This window comes from Oncorhynchus kisutch, linkage group LG28, assembly GCF_002021735.2.
Source record: "Oncorhynchus kisutch isolate 150728-3 linkage group LG28, Okis_V2, whole genome shotgun sequence".
Classification (NCBI taxonomy): Eukaryota; Metazoa; Chordata; class Actinopteri; order Salmoniformes; family Salmonidae; genus Oncorhynchus; species Oncorhynchus kisutch.
The window spans coordinates 38,627,079-38,645,881 of NC_034201.2; the positions used below are offsets into that span (position 1 = coordinate 38,627,079).

Genomic DNA, 18,803 nt, shown 5'->3' on the forward strand with positions numbered 1-18,803 from the left:
GAAGTTGGTTAAGAGAATGCCAAGAGTGTGCAAAGACATCATCGCGGTAAAGAGTGGTTACTTTGAAGAATCCATTTTTTGGTTACTACATGATTCCATATGTGTTATTTCATAGTTTTGATGTCTTCACTATTATTCTACAGTATAGAAAATAGTACAAATAAAGAAAAACCCTTGAATGAGTAGGTGTGTCCAAACTTTTGACTGGTACTGTATACACAGTCTAGTCTGTCTGCAGACTGACTTTAGGCCTCACCTCAGATGCTACTTCCAATGCTCTCAGTTGCCATGGTAATCTAGATAGCACTTTATCCCCTCACCAGACAGACCACACAGACAGTGCACCAGCACTTTTTCAGACCACAGTGCCTGTGTGTGTGTGTGTGTGTGTGTGTGTGTGTGTGTGTGTGTGTGTGTGTGTGTGTGTGTGTGTGTGTGTGTGTGTGTGTGTGTGTGTGTGTGTGTGTGTGTGTGTGTGTGTGTGTGTGTACACACCGGCTATGTGGAGGCCTCTCTGGAACACCTCATACATGGTTTTGGCATCCTCGTGGTAGTGTGTCAGCAGATTATTGGGGCTGTCCCCCAGCATGGACCTGCGAACCCCATCTTCATGCTAGAGACAGACAGACATGAGGAGATAGACACAGACAGTGAGGCTAGGACACACACACCAAAGTAACAACATGGCTATTTCTGGATGTAGTCCAAATATATATTCCAAATCCAAATCCTTATTCTCTAAGCTATGGGAGCCATTATTATTATTGTTATTATGCAAATTGCCAGCTTTTATACATGCTTCAACAGGTACAGTACAGAAGCCTCAGGGCAGAAAGAGAGATTGGTTTACACGTCAAATATCCGTCTTTAAGCTTTACTCTGATTGAAGCCGGAGTGGTTGCTGACACCTAAGTCAGTCTATGATTGTTTATAGTAGTAAAGGGGGGGTTCCAAGCTGACATTTGAATTGTTTTAAGATGGTTATACTATGGATCATTTAGCTATTTGATTTAGAATTGTAGGACCCTTGTAGATATAAACATATATACAAGAATTATTTGATAAAACATTTAATTTAGCCTTTACTACTATAGCCAAGAGAAATGCATTGAATAACACATTCATAAATGTATCATAAGAAACAAGGTTTTGAAGTGTTTGTCCTATATCTAGAACATATGAGTAAGCCCAGGAAATAAATATATATATTTATATATATATATTTTTTTTTTACACATATTTAACCCCTTTTGGGTAGGCACAAAACTACCTTCATACTTCCAGTAATTTCTTTCAACCAGTATCAGTTACCCTCAGACAAGTCCCGTGACACTTGTGGGGGTCGTGGAGAAAAATGGAGAACACCATCATGTTGGCGAAAGCCTCCCCTTTCCATATAGTGGTCATAATAGTTGGTCAAACCGTTCAAACGCTACAGAATTTGGTTGTCTCATGGTCTGACAAACATCGCTCCAGCTCTGACACTTCACCGCAGATACGGAAGTGTGACATTGGCTGACAGATTTTGATGGGGATTTATTTATTTATTATTGTTACTTAGATTGACTCTAGGGGGTTTAAATACCTTCCATTCCTCTCCTGATAAATTGAGTAAAGAGGCCATTATGGTTTGTGGCAACTGGGCATGTGCATGAGAGTTACTCAGTATGAGAGCTACTCAAAGCAAGAAGGAAAAGGCTAAAGAAAAGGAAGCAGTGGAGCTGAAACTGTACCTGAAAACTGTCTGTGTGTGTGTGTGTGTGTGTGTGTGTGTGTGTGTGTGTGTGTGTGTGTGTGTGTGTGTGTGAGTGTTTGTGTGTGAGTGTGTGAGTGTGTGAGTGTGTGAGTGTGTGAGTGTTTGTGTGAGTATGTGAGTGAGTGAGTGTGAGAGTGAGTGAGTGAGTGAGTGAGTGAGTGAGTGAGTGAGTGAGTGTGAGTGAGTGAGTGAGTGAGTGAGTGAGTGAGTGAGTGAGTGAGTGAGTGAGTGAGTGTGTGAGTGAGTGAGTGAGTGAGTGTGTGAGTGAGTGAGTGTGTGAGTGAGTGAGTGAGTGTGTGAGTGTGTGAGTGACTGAGTGAGTGAGTGTGTGAGTGAGTGAGTGTGTGAGTGAGTGAGTGAGTGAGTGTGTGTGGGTGAGTGTGAGTGTGTGTGTGCGAGCATGTGTCTTCAGTTAATGTAAAACTACAGGGAGACTCCCTGAAAATTCTGAAAATTCTGATTTGCCAACTGAAACTGGGCTGTTGTGAGGATGTGCCTGAGTCAAGCGGGTGTAAATTAAATGTAATTCCCTTTTTCAGAATGAATCAAACCACCATTTTCTTTCTTTCATGTGTAAAGGCTCTCCAAATCTGTTTCTTATGATTCATAAATACTTTCCTAAACCTAAATAACCTACAAGATCAGAGTATTTTTAAATCTACCAACTGGTGCTGAAATGGAGATGAATGTGTGTATTTAAATAGCTTTCTTTCATTGATTCATGATATTCTGAACCCGTTCTCTCCATATATTTGAGTAAGTCTGTGGACAAAATTGAAACTAAAAGGTACATCATATTTAAAGGGATGGTTTAAGCTAAATGTACTAAATAACCTATCGAATGACCACTCCACAAGGAAATCTGTTGGCATGCAAGTGGCAGGGTTTTCAGCAGTTAAATTAAATGTATTCAGAGCGTGCAAGGTAGCCACACCTAAAGAGCGTGTTACGCGATCAAATACTGAGAAGTACGCAGGAAAGGCCTTCATTTCTAAGTCTGAATCGGCCCCAAAGCATCTCAGAAAGTGCTGTTCTAGGATCAGGTACACCCTGTATTATTAATTTTGATCTAAAAGACTAAACAGATCCTAGATCAGCACTGCTTTTCTGAGACATGGAGTATTGTATCGTGATTCGTTGGCTTACCGCCACTTCTTCAGACTGGTGTTGGAGATTGCAGGGAGGAGAGATGGCACGTGGCCGTGTGGCAAGCCAGTAGGCCAGCACGGCGGTCAGGGCACCGATGCCCACCAGTGTGGAGATGGGCAGGGAGCGGAAGAACTGGTTTAACTCATCCAGCTCTGGCAGCTGTAGACTGCTCTGCAGCTCCTGGGTCTGCATCCTCTCCATCAGGGTGGAACTCAGCTCTGGAGTGGGATAGCAGGAGGGGGGAGAGAGATAGAGAAGGGAAGAGAGGGGGGCAGAAAGAGAGGAGAAGATAGATAGGGGGAGGGAGGAGGGGGAGGGAAAGAGAGGGGAGATGCAGGGTTATGACTTACAGAATAAGGCTTTAGCTTGATCCCACAACACAGTAGATCTTTACTATATAAAGTATGTATTGTACCGTACAGCTTTAGAAGTCAGAGATAAACTTAGAAAAGCCGAATGCAAATACAGTACAAAACTATACAATCAAGCATGAAGCCCAGCCCATGATGTATAATATACATTATTCAGTGTGGCAGGTTGGTGGACGGTTTAAATGCTGAATTTCTTTCTCCCGTCCTTAGTGGTGCGAGTCACACATAACAACACCGCACTGCCAATCAGATTCATTTCCTTGTTGTTCTTGGTTCACTATGCAGCAGAAATAGACCGCAGCAATGACAGTTACAGCAGCCACCGTGTGAAACCCCTCATCTACCAAAAGAGAACAGGCCACACTTCCTCTTCTGTCAAAACTGACAAGTACGGGTGTTTTTAACTACAGTACACACTATATATACACACACACAAGTATGTGGACACCTCTTTAAATTAGTGGATTCGGTCATTTCAGCCACACCCATTGCTGGCAGGTGTATAAATTCGAGCACACAGCCTTGCAATCTCCATAGACAAACATTGGCAGTAGAATGGCCTTACTGAAGAGCTCAGTGACATTTCCAACAAGTAAATTCGTCAACTGTAAGTGCTGTTATTGTGAAGTGGAAACGTCTAGGAGCAACACCGGCTCAGCCGCGAAGTGGTAGGCCATACATGCTCACAGAACGGGACCGCCGAGTGCTGAAGCACGTAAAAATCGCATGTCCTCGGTTGCAACACTCACTACTGAGTTCCAAAATGCCTTTGGAAGCAACATCAGCACAAGAACTGTTCTTCAGGAGTTTCATGAAATGGGTTTACATGGCCGCACACAAGCGTAAGATCACCATATGCAATGCCAAGCGTTGGCTGGAGTGGTGTAAAGCTCACCGCCATTGGACTGGAGCAGTGGAAACACGTTCTCTGGAGTGATGAATCACGCTTCACCATCTGGTAGTCCGATGGGCTAATCTAGGTTTGGTGGATGCCAGGGGAACGATACCTGCCCCAGGTGCATAGTGCCAACTGTAACGTTTGGTGGAGGAGGAATAACGGTCTGGGACTGGTTTTCATAGTTCGAGCTAGGCCCCTTAGTTCCAGTGAAGGGAAATCTTTACACTACAGCATACAATGACATTCTAGACAATTCTGTGCTTACAATTTTGTGGCAACAGTTTGGGGAAGGGCCTTTCCTGTTTCAGCATGACAATTCCCCCGTGCACAAAACGAAGTCCATACAGAAACGGTTTGTCGAGATCGGTGTGGAAGAACTTGACTGGTCAGCACAGAGCCCTGACCTCAACCCCATTGAACATCTTTGGGATGAATTGGAACGCCGACTGCAAGCCAGGCCTAATCGTCCAACATCAGTGCCTCACTAATGCTCTTGTGGCTGAATGGAAGCAAGTCACAGCAGCAATGTTCCAACATGTGCTCTTGATAAGAAGTTACATTGTGTGTCTGTCTTTATTGATTTGTCGAAGGCTTTTGACACCGTGGAACATGCTGTGTTAGTGCAAAGGTTAAAATGTTGTGGAATTACTGGTCATGCTCTAGATTGGTTTATAAATTACCTAGCAAATCGTACACAATGTGTAATGGCAGATGGTTGTAAATCTGAGTCCATAGAATTGTGCTCAGGTATATCAACAACATTGGGGATCTTATTGAAACAGCAGATGTTAATTTTTATGCAGATGATACGGCTCTTTATTCAAGCGGTAGTAGTTTATCTTTATCTTTTGAAAATGCCCAAAGAGCATTTAGCATCATACAACAGAATCTGCATGATTTAAAGCTGGTTGTTCGGGTAAAACAAAAAATTTAAATTTTTTAAAAGTATTTTCAAAATGCCAGGCATGTTACTAATCATGTCATTGCTCCATTAGCTGGACATACTATGGAGCAAGTTAAAGTGTACCGATATTTGGGTGTGTGGGTTGATGATAAGCTGAGCTTCACTGTGCATGTAGAGAACTTGATAAGGAAGCTCAAGCTGAAAATAGGTTTTTATTACCGGCATAAGGCTTGTTTTTCTTTTGAGGCCAGGAAGGAGCGGGGACGATGTACATTACTGGCGGTTTTATATTTTAGTGATGTTTATATATATATATATATATATATATATATATATATATATATATATATATTATATATATATATATACAGGCCTCAAACACTACCCTGAGAGCACTTGATTCAGTATATCATGCAGCCCTCAGGATCATTACAAATCAAAAACGTCCAACACATCATTGTGATCTCTACAGCGCTGTTGGCTGGTTGTCATTGACCTTGCGTAGGCTTAAACACTGATATACACTGATTTTTAAGGCCATATTAGGTCATTTTATCTCTGTTCTTTTTTAGTCAGGTCAGTAAATAAATATAAATTACGGTCCCATTCTCATTTGCTTCTAACAGTACCAAAAATTAGAACAGGTCATGGTAGGAATAGTTTTAGTAACTTAGCTCCGTGGTCCTGGAATTCTCTCCTGAACATTTAAAAATGTGATGATCTACTGTAGTTCCATTGGTTTAAACAGTTTAAACACTTGATCGATGTATATATCATAGAAGAGTGCAAATGTTTAGGCCAGCAGTTTTTAGTCAAGACGTAAAATGTTTTTGTTGCACTGTATGTGTGTTTATAGTTGTGTTTAATGTTGTTTTAGTGTCTGTAGTGTATGTTAGTGTATGTAAGTTGTTTTGTCTGAAACGTTGTTCCCCCTGCTGCTATTGGACCAGGTCTCTCTTGGAAAACAGATGTTATCTCAATGAGAAAAACCTGTATAAATAAAGGTCAAATTAAAAATGACAAAATCTGGTGGAAAGCCTTCCCAGAAGGGCAGAGGCTGTTATAGAAGCAAAAGGGGAACCAACTCCATATTAATGACCATGGATTTTGGAATGAGATGTTCAACAAGCAGGTGTCGACTTATTTCTGGTCATGAGGTGTACGACCCTATCAGTACCATCTCTATGGGAAAGTTACAGAAAGGTTACAATAATAAGTCATGACGGTAATACTATTACTGCTCATAATGATATACGATGCCTGGTACAAAGGTTGGCTTTACAGCAGGTACGAGCAATGCCGTCAGGGGTATGCCAAATAAAAATGTGATTTGCATTTTTTTAAAACACCAAAAATTTAAAAAAATACAAAAATTCTTCACATTTTCAAATACTCCATTTATATTTTCCAACAGGGCTATACATTTGGGTGAGTTTTTTCTCTCACCTGAGTAGCCTCGTTTCACTGCCAAAAATCAAATGAATGGTTAGGGTTAGGGATCTAGTGTTCAGCGAAATAACAACCCACTTCCCACGAGCCGGGTTGTAACAAAAACTCACACTCATTCTTATGTTTAAGAAATGTGTAGTATAGTGTTTGTAGCAGGCTTACAACGATGGCGAAAAAACTACATTTGAGATTGCGCTGACCCTGGTGCCAGAGGGGGTACTCAGCTGGATGTTGAATGTTTGAAGGGGTATGGGACTATAAAAAGTTTGGAAAACAATGCTTTACACAAACTGATTTCCACACTGCTATACTCATAGAAATACGAATGAATAGGAAGGGCGTCTCCATTCAAGTCAATTGCCAGGGTTTGAGCTTCCAAGTCCAGTCTATTAATTCTTATTTCTATGGCTATATCATCCTCACCTTCCTTGTTTCAGAGTAATATTATCATACAAGCCTAGGCCTAGAAGTTCAGTAGCTAAGGGTGTTGCTGTCCATTAGACCAGATGTTGTCAGACAGCGGCGTCTGTCCGATATCCATCTCAGCCTTTTTCAGCCTTGATGAGGGTGAATTACACTGCCAGAGAGATCAAAGAGCAGAGCTATACCGGCCATCACACACACACACACACAGTCCATTGATACACATTATTTACATATGGCTACCCTGCCAAGAGAGCATGTAAAAGTCAAACAGATCTAAAACATGATGTGTGAATCTATTGCCACAGCGGGATGATGGTGTCATGTGACCTAGCCACAGCTTCCTTGTCCAGAGTGTCTGTCGAGGCCCATTGGGGTTAAGGTGTTGTTATAGAGGAAAACAGCAGTCTTGCTGTAATACCGTGCCTTGGGAAAGTATCCAGAACCATTGATTTTTTTATCTACATTTTGCTACATTACAGCCTTATTCTAAAATTAATTAAATTAATTCTACACACAATATCCCATAATGACAAAGCAAAAACAGGTTTTCTGACATTTTTCTCACAAAAGACACCAGAAATATCACACTGGCATAAGTATTCAGACCCTTTGCTATGAAACTCAAAATTGAGCTCAGGTGCATCCTGTTTTAATTTATCATCCTTGAGATGTTTCTAAAACTTGATTGGAGTCCACCTGTAGTAAATTTAAATGATTGGACATTATTTGAAAAGGCACCCACAGTTGACAGTGCATGTCAGAGCAAAAACCAAGCCATGAGGTCAAAGGAATTGTCCATAGAGCTCAGAGACAGGATTGCACAGATCTTGGGAAGGCACCAAAAAATCTGCAGCATTGAATGTTCCCAAGAACACAGTGGCCTCCATCATTCTTAAATGGAAGAAGTTTGGAACCACCAAGACTCGTCCTAGAGTTACCTGCCCGGCCAAACTCAGCAATCAGGGGAGAAGGAACTTGGTCAAGGAGGTGACCAAGAACCCAATGGTCGCTCTGAAAAAGCTCCAGAGTTCCTCTGTGGAGATGGGAGAACCTTCCAGAAGAACAACCATCTCTGCAGCACTCCACCAATAAGGCCTTTATAGTAGAGTGGCCAGACGGAAGCCACTCCTCAATAAAAGGCACATGACAGCCCGCTTGGAGTTTGCCAAAAGGCACCTAATGGACTCTCAGACCATGAGATTCTCTGGCCTGAATGCCAAGCGTCACATCTGGAGGAGACCTGGCACCATCCCTACGGTGCAGCATGGTGGTGGCAGCATCACGCTGTGGGGATGTTATTCAGAGGCAGGGACTTGGAGACTAGTCAGGATCGAGGGAAAGATAAACTGAGCAAAGTACAGAGAGATCATTGATGAAAACCTGCTCCAGAGAGCTCAGGACAAGTCTCCGAATGTCCTTGAGTGGCCAACCAGAGCACGGACTTGAACCTGATCAAACATCTCTGGAGAGACCTGAAAATAGCTGTGCAGTGATGCTCCCCATCCAACCTGACAGAGCTTGAGAGGATTTGCAGAAAAGAATGGGAGAAACTCCCCAAACACAGGCGTGCCAAGCTTGTAGCGTCATACCCAAGAATACTCAAGGCTGTAATCGCTGCCAAAGGTGCTTTAGCAAAGTACTGAGTAAAGGGTCTGAATACTTATGTTAATGTTATATCAGTTTTTTTATTTTTAATACATTTGCAAAATAAATTATAATCATTTTGTTTTCTCATTATGGGGTATTGTGTGTAGATTGATGAGGGGAAATAAACTCTTAAATCAATTTTAGAATAAGGCTGTAACGTAACAACATGTGGAGGCGTCTGAATACTTCCCGAATGCACTGTATATATGGCTCCTTTGCTACATTAACCAGTGACACGGCTATACAGACCCTGGCAGGGAGACTCCTCCTGGTCCCAAATGGCATCCTGTTCCCTTTAATTTCCCACCACTTTTGACCAGGGCCTATAGGGCTCTGTTCAAAATTAGTGAACTATATAGGAAATAGGGTGCCATTTGGAACACACATACATGCTGGTGTGATTTCTGGGTTACAACAGTTCCCCATGTTGCCTGGGGGATATGAATGAAAGTCAGCATGTGCGTGCTTGCGTGCATGTTAGCTGTAGGCTACATGTGGCAGCAGGACCACAGGCGGTGGCTGGCAGGATGTGAGGTGTGAGTAACATGGCAGAGAGGGAAGAACATGGGAAGCATAAAGGGAATACACAGTAGGTCACACATTTGCTTTCATTGAATGGGCAATCAGAGACACACATGCCATACGCTCCCTTCCTGTTGCTCTGCAGAGCTTACAGTACATAGCTTAGCATCTGTGGTAACAATAGAGCAGGGGGAAATGTCAAACTCTACTGCAAAGGTACGTGTAGATACAGGCTAGTCCTAGGTTAGTTGAATTGAACACGCTAGCCTGAAGAATGGGTACATGATTGAACAACACGGGCATCCTGGTCCATCTCAGGAGATCACATTGTGCTTCATTGTCTGTGTGTCAATGTATTATTCATTCTAATTACACCAAACTAGCTGACACTATTGAGGCTATTGATTTCAAGGTAGAGCCATTAAAGGCTCTAGTCTAGGGAAGTCTACTCACCTCAACACAAACACCAGTCAACCTGCTGTTCAGTGCTTGTTTAACAGTTGTTTCAATGGCCATTGAGTTCAGTAACATACTGAACACGAAACACCACAGACAAACAGGCCAGAATTAATCACGCGGATATGGATTGATGATGTCACTACATGTCTACTTACGTCCTTGTTACAATGTCATGTAAAGTCACAACATTAGTCATCACATTGTAGCATCCCTGTAACAATGCGTATGCAATGGAAAACATTCACAAAATCTTGGGAGAGACTTTATAGGCCTAATAGTATATTAGAGAAAGATTTTCACCTAACTGTTGACTGAACCTTTCCACTGAAACAGGGTAGCATAATGTGATGTGTCCCAGTCTGCTCCACCCCAGAGTTGATGGATGCCTTCCGAGCACTAAGTGGTAACACAACTTAACCTGTGTGAGGCTACGATACCTGTCCCGTTGTGACCGGTAGAGGCTATCTGAGGAGCCATATCAACCTGAGACTAGGCCAGGCTAAATGTTGTCCAGGTAGGATACAAAAGTAAAATACCCAATCAACCTTTGAGGAAGTCAAGTCCCCCAGTTGGAGAGTAAGAAAGCTTGGATGTAAACAAGGGGCTAACAGTTGTAGACCCTTCCCCTTAATGATGGCAGCCCATCATCGTCATTAGACTATCGCCGGAGTTTATCTGTATCAGGGTTAGAGGGTTAGCCTATCCTCTCATCCAATAGGGAATGTCTGTTCTCTGCACTTTGTCCTATAGTAACCCAGCCTTACACTAAGCTACTGGAGGATCACTCACAGGTCAAAGCCAGATATATTTAGCCCAGGAAGAGTACTACTGTACTGGGCACAGGGCAGCTGAAGAGCTGCTCAGCATCATCCTCAACAATAACGACCTTGATCAGATGGACCAATCACAGAAGTCGCCTTACCCAGCCTTATTTGTGTTATTAGGGACACAGTGAGCTCAAGATCTCTGTGGCTGGAGGGGTACACAGACAGTTAGATATACATTAGTTCCCTTTATTTAATTCCCACCCTAAGGCAGCAGATACGCTGTAAACCCCTAGTCATTTTTTATTCAAATACATATAGTAAGTTGCACTCAAAATGAATTAAAAGTCATTATTACTTCAAATGTGTATGTGGTACTGACTCAAAACTAAACGAGAAGTCACACCAACAATTTTTTTTAAAGATATGATAACAAATTAACTTTTTTCCAAGCATGCTCTACTGCAGGTAGATTTTCTTTTAAATACATGTTTTTGATATCTGTGTTTCTGCATGTACATGGCGTGATTGATTGGATAAATGTTATGCTACACAAAGATAAATATATTTTTTCTAAACTAATCCAATCATTTAATTTTTGCACCCGTTACTGAAATGGTTGTTCTAGTTTAAATGGCTTAGGTAGTTTCCTCCCACTGTTCTAAGTTAGATACTCCCCTTCCCGGATCCGGGACCGTAATCATCGACTGACACTAATTAGAATAACGCAACGGACATAAATATTACTAGAAAATATTCCTATTCATGAAAATCACAAGTGAAATGTACTGAGACACAGCTTAGCCTTTTGTTAATCACCCTGTCATCTCAGATTTTCAAAATATGCTTTACAGCCAAAGCAAGACAAGCATTTGTGTAAGTTTATCGATAGCCTGGCATAGCATTATGTCCAGCTAGCAGCAGGTAACTTGGTCACGAAAATCAGAAAAGCAATCAAATTAAATCGTTTACCTTTGATGAGCTTCGGATGTTTTCACTCACGAGACTCCCAGTTAGATAGCCAATGTTCATTTTTTCCAAAAATATTATTTTTGTAGGCAAAATAGCTCCGTTTGTTCTTCACGTTTGGCTGAGAAATCGACCGGAAATTACGGTCACGAAAACACCGAAAAATATTCCAAATTAGCTCCATAATATCGACAGAAACATGGCAAACATTGTTTATAATCCATCTTCAAGGTGTTTTTCAAATATCTATTCGATAATATATTAACAGGAACAATTGGTTTTTCAGTAGGACCGATTGGAGAAATGGCTACCTCTGTAGTTTACGCGAGAATCACTCTGAGAGCCATCAGGTGACCACGTACACTGTAAAGGTTTTCCTCCTCTTCTTCTGAAGAGGAGAGGCGATAAGGATCGGAGGACCAATATGCGGCATGGTAAGTGTCCATGGTTCTTTTAATAAGAAATATTCTACATGAACACCTGAATACAAAAGCAATAAACGTGGAACGAACCGAAACAGTACCGTGTGGTGAAAAACAGACACAGACACAGAAATCAAATCAAATCAAATGTATTTATATAGCCCTTCGTACATCAGCTGATATCTCAAAGTGCTGTACAGAAACCCAGCCTAAAACCCCAAACATGAAGCAATGCAGATGTATAAGCACGGTGGCTATGCAAAACTCCCTAGAAAGGCCAAACCCTAGGAAGAAAGGAAACAACCACCCACCAACAAACAGTGAAACCCAGGCTACCTAAGTATGATTCTCAATCAGAGACAACTAATGACACCTGCCTCTGATTGAGGACCATACTAGGCCGAAACATAGAAATCCCAAAATCATAGAAATACAAACAGACTGCCCACCCCAACTCATGCCCTGACCATGCTAAATAATGACAAAACAAAGGAAATAAAGGTCAGAACGTGACATACACAATGTAGCCACTTACGGGTATTCTTCAACATAAATGTGTAAAACTACGTCACAATGCTGTAGACACCTTGGGGAATACGTAGGAAAAAGTAATCTGGTTGATAGCCCATTCACTGCTCAATAGGGACGCATTGGAACGCAGAGCTTTCAAAACATGAGGCACTTCCGGATTGGATTTTTCTCAGGCTTTCGCTTGCAATATCAGTTCTGTTATACTCACAGACAATATTTTTACAGTTTTGGAAACTTTAGAGTGTTTTCTATCCTAAGCTGTCAATTATATGCATATTCTAGCATCTTGTCCTAACAAAATATCCTGTTTACTTTGGGTACGTTATTTTTCCAAAAATGAAAATACTGCCCCCTAGTCACAACAGGTTCTTAACCCTGGCAGTCATCAATGCAGGTTGTGGGTGAATACAAATTTAAACTCTTGGAAAGCCTAACAAGTCCAATAGGAATTACACATCACTTTGAAGCCAGCATAATGGGATTTACAGTTAAGGATGCAAAATTCTGGTAGATTTTCCAGGTTTTTCAGAAATCCTGGTTGGAAAATTACTGGAAAAGTTTTTGGGAAAGTTGGTGGAATTTTGAATCCTACTTACAGGCCTGTCGTGGGCTGTAAACTATGAGTTTCAGTCGACTGTATAAGGCCTTATGATATATGTAATGCTTCAATTATATCGAATACGCCGAATACAACAGGTATGTTGTACACCTTACTGTAAAATGCTTACTTACATGCCCTTAACCTACAAAGCAGGTTTAAGAAATATATTTACTCACTAAATAAACAAAAGAAATGTAGCTAGGCCCACTGTATCTTTGGTTACTGTTCATGCACCCTACCGGTAGCTCAAGGGTTGTGAATGGAAGGTGTAGGGTTGACCTCAGAGGCTTAAATCAAGGGGGAGGAACACACCATGCACACTTGGCCTGAGTCCCACCCCCTCTCCCCATCTGCAGAGAGTACCCAGCAATAAGCCTCTGCTGCCATGAGATTAAGGCCTTCTCTCTCTCTCTCTCTCTCTCTCTCTCTCTCTCTCTCTCTCTCTCTCTCTCTCTCCTCTGCAGATTCACAACCACTTTAAGCCCATTGTATGCATGCTGCGCACATCCACACCTTCCATGCCACACGAGGAGGAAAAGCAGCAGCACTAATAAAGGAACAGGGCACACTAGCTTCTCGTGGTGTACACTTAAAGGAGTGCTGAAACGTATCCGACTGTATCAGATTTCCCAATTGACTTCTACAAACCTATGATTACACTCAGCGAGGACTGCGAGGGGGTAAAGGAGAAACGCGTTTGGCCTAGTTTGTGCCTGGTTGGCCACCGTATCACACCACCCTGAGCAGACGCTGCAGCTACTCTCGCTCTCTCCCCCATCCTCCCTCCCACTCCCTAAACCCAGAGTGCCTCCCTTCCTACAGAAAATCACACATGTCGTTTTGCAGACGGTATACTATAGTACATGCACACATCTACAGACAAACGCACACACATACAAACTAGCAGGAGTTTGTTTGTATGTGGGTGCGTTTGTCTGTAGATGTGTGCATGTACTCAGTACTGTAGTATACAGTCTGTAAAACGACATGTGTGATTTTCTGTAGGAAGGGGATGTCAGGCAATGCTTTTTAAGAGTGATCTAATGAAACCCAGTAAAGCATGTGATGAATCAGGAGAGGACGTAACCCTTGTCCAGTACTTTCCGTTTGGTCAATGTAGTCCAATATATGTGATGGATTATATGAGAAGTAGGCATATAATTTCCCCTCTTTATGAGGTTACATAAATATGAATATGAACCTGTTAATTAAGCAATAAGGCTTGGGAGTGTGTGGTATATACCACAGCTAAAGGCTGTTCTTAGGCACAATGCAACGCAGAATGCCTAGAAACAGCCCTTAGATGTGGTATATTGGCAATATACCATAAACCCCTGAGGTGCCTTATTGCTATTATAAACTGTTTACCAATGGAATTAGAGCAGTACAAATAAATGTTTGGTCATACCCGTATTATAGGTCTGACATAACATGGCTGTCAGCCTATCAGCATTCAGAGCTCGAACCACCCAGTTTATAATGTAAATGAACACCTCATGTATATAGTAGTAGCATAGCCTAATGTACAGAGCTTGATATTATGTACACTCTTCGATTGCAATGTTCCTAAATTACAGAGACAACACTTAACTACCACTGGTAGCCCTGTTATATTACTTCATACAGCCTAGAAAGGTTTCATGATGACTTAAAAGGTAAGCTAATTGAAAAATGCAGCCTACAATGTTCAGAAAATACAGAATTTTGGCAAAACGTTTCAACTGAGAAGCACATATGCTTTCTCAGTCTGTGATGAGTGGAGCATGTGTCTTATCCTGTAAATTATTGAGAGGGGAAAAAGAATAGGTTTACCTGTGTAGTACCTCAGATGTTAAAACAATTAATTATGCATGACGAGGAGTAGCATTTGACAGCGTAAAATGGCTGTAAAGTAAACGTTGAGAACGCAACAGAAGTAAGGGCCTGAGGCTTGGCTACTTTATATTTTGGGCACGAGGTTACTATAGATCAAACATGCTGATATGTTGAGTATATGCCCAAATGTATTTTAAAATGGTCACATTTTACCCCATGCCCCTGACTGGTGGAATAAAACTGTTTTACAGACCGTTACTCCAGAGAGTGCTAAATATGCTCGGACTGGATGCAGTGTTTCAGGACCCTCACCATTGAACAGCTCCTTCCAATCAGACAAGATCGCTTCAACGCGTGAAGGTGCACGTCACACTATGGCAGGGGTAGATTTAGAAGCAAACATTCATCGGCAACCACTATTGCCACGTCGCAATAAAGACATATCCTACATTCAATTATGGCTTGCAAAATATACAATATTTTGTTCTATTTATATCTGTCTGACTGTCTAATAATTGCTGACATTTACGACGATGCATGCTAGCATCAGTCATTGAGTCACTGATAGGCAACATGCAGTTGCTAGGTGGTTTTCATTACGCAGAGATAGCGTACCCTATAGTAGGCTATTGCACATGACCTTAGCCTGCCGACAATACTTTTTCATTTTGAAGCATGTCATGTGGAATAACTTCGTATACAGAATAGGCTACCGTAAATATGTATCATTCATTAAAACACAAAATAATATCTAGGCCTAAGTGAAGAAAAAAATGTACTGACCCATTTGTCGTATGCGTAGAATTTTGGCGTTATGGTATGCTATGATCTTGCCCATGTCATGCCATATGCCTGTAATTGCAAGGCCGGCTTCGAATAAAATCGTTGTTCTGTGAAGATGTCCAAAAAACTGGTGTTGCCTATTATTAAGAGTAGTTCATCAAATAGGTTACGTTATAGTGCTGCACACCCTGTCAGACCGGCAGGTATGCACATGAAGATAACCTTTCCAAGAGGCATTCCTCGCAGGCCGGACGCGAATAACTGTATCCAGAAAATGTATTCATATCATGCAGGCCCCTCTATAGGCTATTCTAAATATGGAAACTGCACCCGTAAAAATAATTTATCCTATATGAATTGTAAATCAATAACCTGTCTCACAATTTCAGAGAGGCTGCGCCCATGCAATACATGGCACCTGCTATTCTATGGTGAACATAATGAATGAAAATATATGAAACTCACCTAATATAATCCAGATAGACCCAGAGATCAGAACGAAGGCAAGCATTCCTTTCTCATTGAGTCTGCTGTCGCAGCACACAGCCCGGTGCAAGAGCCTACAACTGCAGCATCGACTGCAGTACCAGCCGGCAATCTGGGAGATTATGAGAACCAACGAGTAATACAAGGCTACTGCGAGCCAGTCAATACAGCATGCAACGTCCAGCCGGTTACAGGAGCCTATTTGCCTTGGAGAGTAGAAATTAGTATAGGTGCACACGAGAAGATAAGAAAAATGCCTCCTCAAATATGAACGAATACAATTCCTCCTGGACTATATATTTTATATAACCTCTAGGTAGTCTATAGGCTGCCCTTCGCAACGGCCTACCCACTGAAATTAAAGGGTTTAGCCTGCGTCAGAGGGGAGATGCGCGAGTAGCAAGGTTATGCAGGGGTAATTGTAAGGGTGACTATAGCGGTAGGCTGTTATAGCGGACTATTTATTTTCTTTCTTTTTTATTCACTACACGAATACATTTATATTATCAACATGCAAAGCAGCATGGGTGCTGTGTATAAACGCGTTAACAGACCAAATTGATGTTTGATTTTTGTACATGATGAGGCTATTAGATTTAGATAATGTTGATGATGATGTCTGATAATAGTTCTGTGTAGTCTCTGTCCTGTAATAGATGTAGCCTACATATCGGCATTTTATTATCGGGAGGTACATCGCCTAGGCTACAGTAGGCTATGCAAGTTATAGGGGATTCTAGAGTTGGGTTTACTAGGTACATTTCAGTACATTTCCTTGGGGAATATGTTTGAGTCCTGCTAATTCACAATTCCCCAAGAGTGAGATGGGTTGGAGATACACTTGTCACGTGACATGACACTACCCCTGAATTAACATCACCTTGAAAATTCACCCTACACAGCAAGGGGAGTGCCCATCCCTTCTGCTGCTGCTGATGTAACCTCATCTATAGGCAATTGCCACAGCCATGGCCGGCCCTGGGCATAAGCGACATAGGCGGTCGGCTGGCGCCCCGGCCGTTAGTGGGCCCCGACCCCCTAACTCAGTCGGGTCTCAACTTACTGTTAGGCGTTAGAATAGTAGAATACACAAGGTGCAATTTATACATTTGGTTGTGCATCAGCAGTTTTCCTCTTGCTATGTCAGTCAAACTGTATTTTTTTCTCTCTGACCCATGGTAAAACGAGAGTCATGGCATGAAATGAGCTGTACAATTAGAACATTTTCCCTCTGACTCATGGCAAAATGTGTAGAATTGCAGATAACTTGCTTTAAAATGGCAACATTTAGTCTACTCCCCAAGGCAACATGTGTAGAATTTGCAGGAAATTAACGTACATTTTTTTCCTCTCCACCATCAAGAGGTGGGCCACTAAAATGTTTTGCACGCAAGGTGCGGGGCCGCAACAAAATCTTGTTTAGGGCCACCAAAAGGCTAAAGCCTGTCCTCCGCACAGGCATGTAAACCTGGGATATCTACCATTCAAATCTTTCTTTAGTGGGAGTGACCATATAATTCTATAGGAGTGACCTACTGAGTGAAGTATTCGTCATCATTTAATTTTAGCGAATCACACAACTGTGAGGCGTGGCTCTGTGCTTGTTGTGTGCTAGCACGTTCATGTCCTAGTCGGAACTAAGTAACTCCTACATTTCCGACCTGCTAACTGGTTGAACGCGGCAAGTCTGAAATTTCAGAGTTTCCTAGTTCCAACTTGCACATGAACGCGTCATGGAGGTGTGGGTTAGGGGGAAGAGTGCATGGAGGAGGGTTAAGGGGAAGAGTTTGTGGGAGATGATTGTTTGGCAGATTAAGTCGATTAAACCGATGCGGCACCTGGAGTTCAAATCAAAATCAAATCAAATTTTATTTGTCACATACACATGGTTAGCAGATGTTAATGCGAGTGTAGCGAAATGCTTGTGCTTCTAGTTCCGACAATGCAGTAATAACCAACAAGTAATCTAGCTAACAATTCCAAAACTACTACCTTATAGACACAAGTGTAAGGGGATAAAGAATATGTACATAAAGATATATGAGTGAGTGATGGTACAGAGCGGCATAGGCAAGATACAGTAGATGGTATTGAGTGCAGTATATACACATATGAGATGAGTATGTAAACAAAGTGGCATAGTTAAAGTGGCTAGTGATACATGAGATGCAGTAGATGATATAGAGTACAGTATATACATATACATATGAGATGAATAATGTAGGGTATGTAAACATTATATTAGGGAGCATTGTTTAAAGTGGCTAGTGATATATTTTACATCATTTCCCATCAATTCCCATTATTAAAGTGGCTGGAGTTGAGTCAGTGTGTTGGCAGCAGCCACTCAATGTTAGTGGTGGCTGTTTAACAGTCTGATGGCCTTGAGATAGAAGCTGTTTTTCAGTCTCTCTGTCCTTTGATGCACCTGTACTGACCTCGCCTTCTGGATGATAGCGTGGTGAACAGGCAGTGGCTCGGGTGGTTGTTGTCCTTGATGATCTTTATGGCCTTCCTGTGACATCGGGTGGTGTAGGTGTCCTGGAGGGCAGGTAGTTTGCCCCCGGTGATGCGTTGTGCAGACCTCACTACCCTCTGGAGAGCCTTACGGTTGTGGGCGGAGCAGTTGCCGTACCAGGCGGTGATACAGCCCGACAGGATGCTCTCGATTGTGCATCTGTAAAAGTTTGTGAGTGCTTTTGGTGACAAGCCGAATTTCTTCAGCCTCCTGAGGTTTCTTCAGGCTTCTTCATGATGCTGTCTGTGTGGGTGGACCAATTCAGTTTGTCTGTGATGTGTACGCCGAGGAACTTAAAACTTACTACCCTCTCCACTACTATTCCATATGTGT

The 18,803-nt window shown here is 42.0% G+C and overlaps 1 protein-coding gene across 3 annotated transcripts in view; it reads right to left on the minus strand.

Moving 5' to 3' along the window:
* Positions 1–18,803, minus strand: part of acsl6 (acyl-CoA synthetase long chain family member 6) — a 91,332-nt gene that overhangs the window by 28,394 nt on the left and 44,135 nt on the right. For 2 of the 3 annotated variants that reach the window (XM_031807712.1, XM_031807713.1), the window contains exons 2-3: positions 2,903–3,123; positions 496–613 (exon numbers count right to left, since the gene is read on the minus strand). In XM_031807712.1, coding sequence (XP_031663572.1) covers positions 496–613; positions 2,903–3,106 — 322 coding nt within the window. In that variant the 5' untranslated portion in view covers positions 3,107–3,123. Of the gene's footprint in view, positions 1–495; positions 614–2,902; positions 3,124–15,931; positions 16,328–18,803 lie in introns of those variants that run through there. The other variant, XM_020464182.2, reaches the window with a different exon arrangement.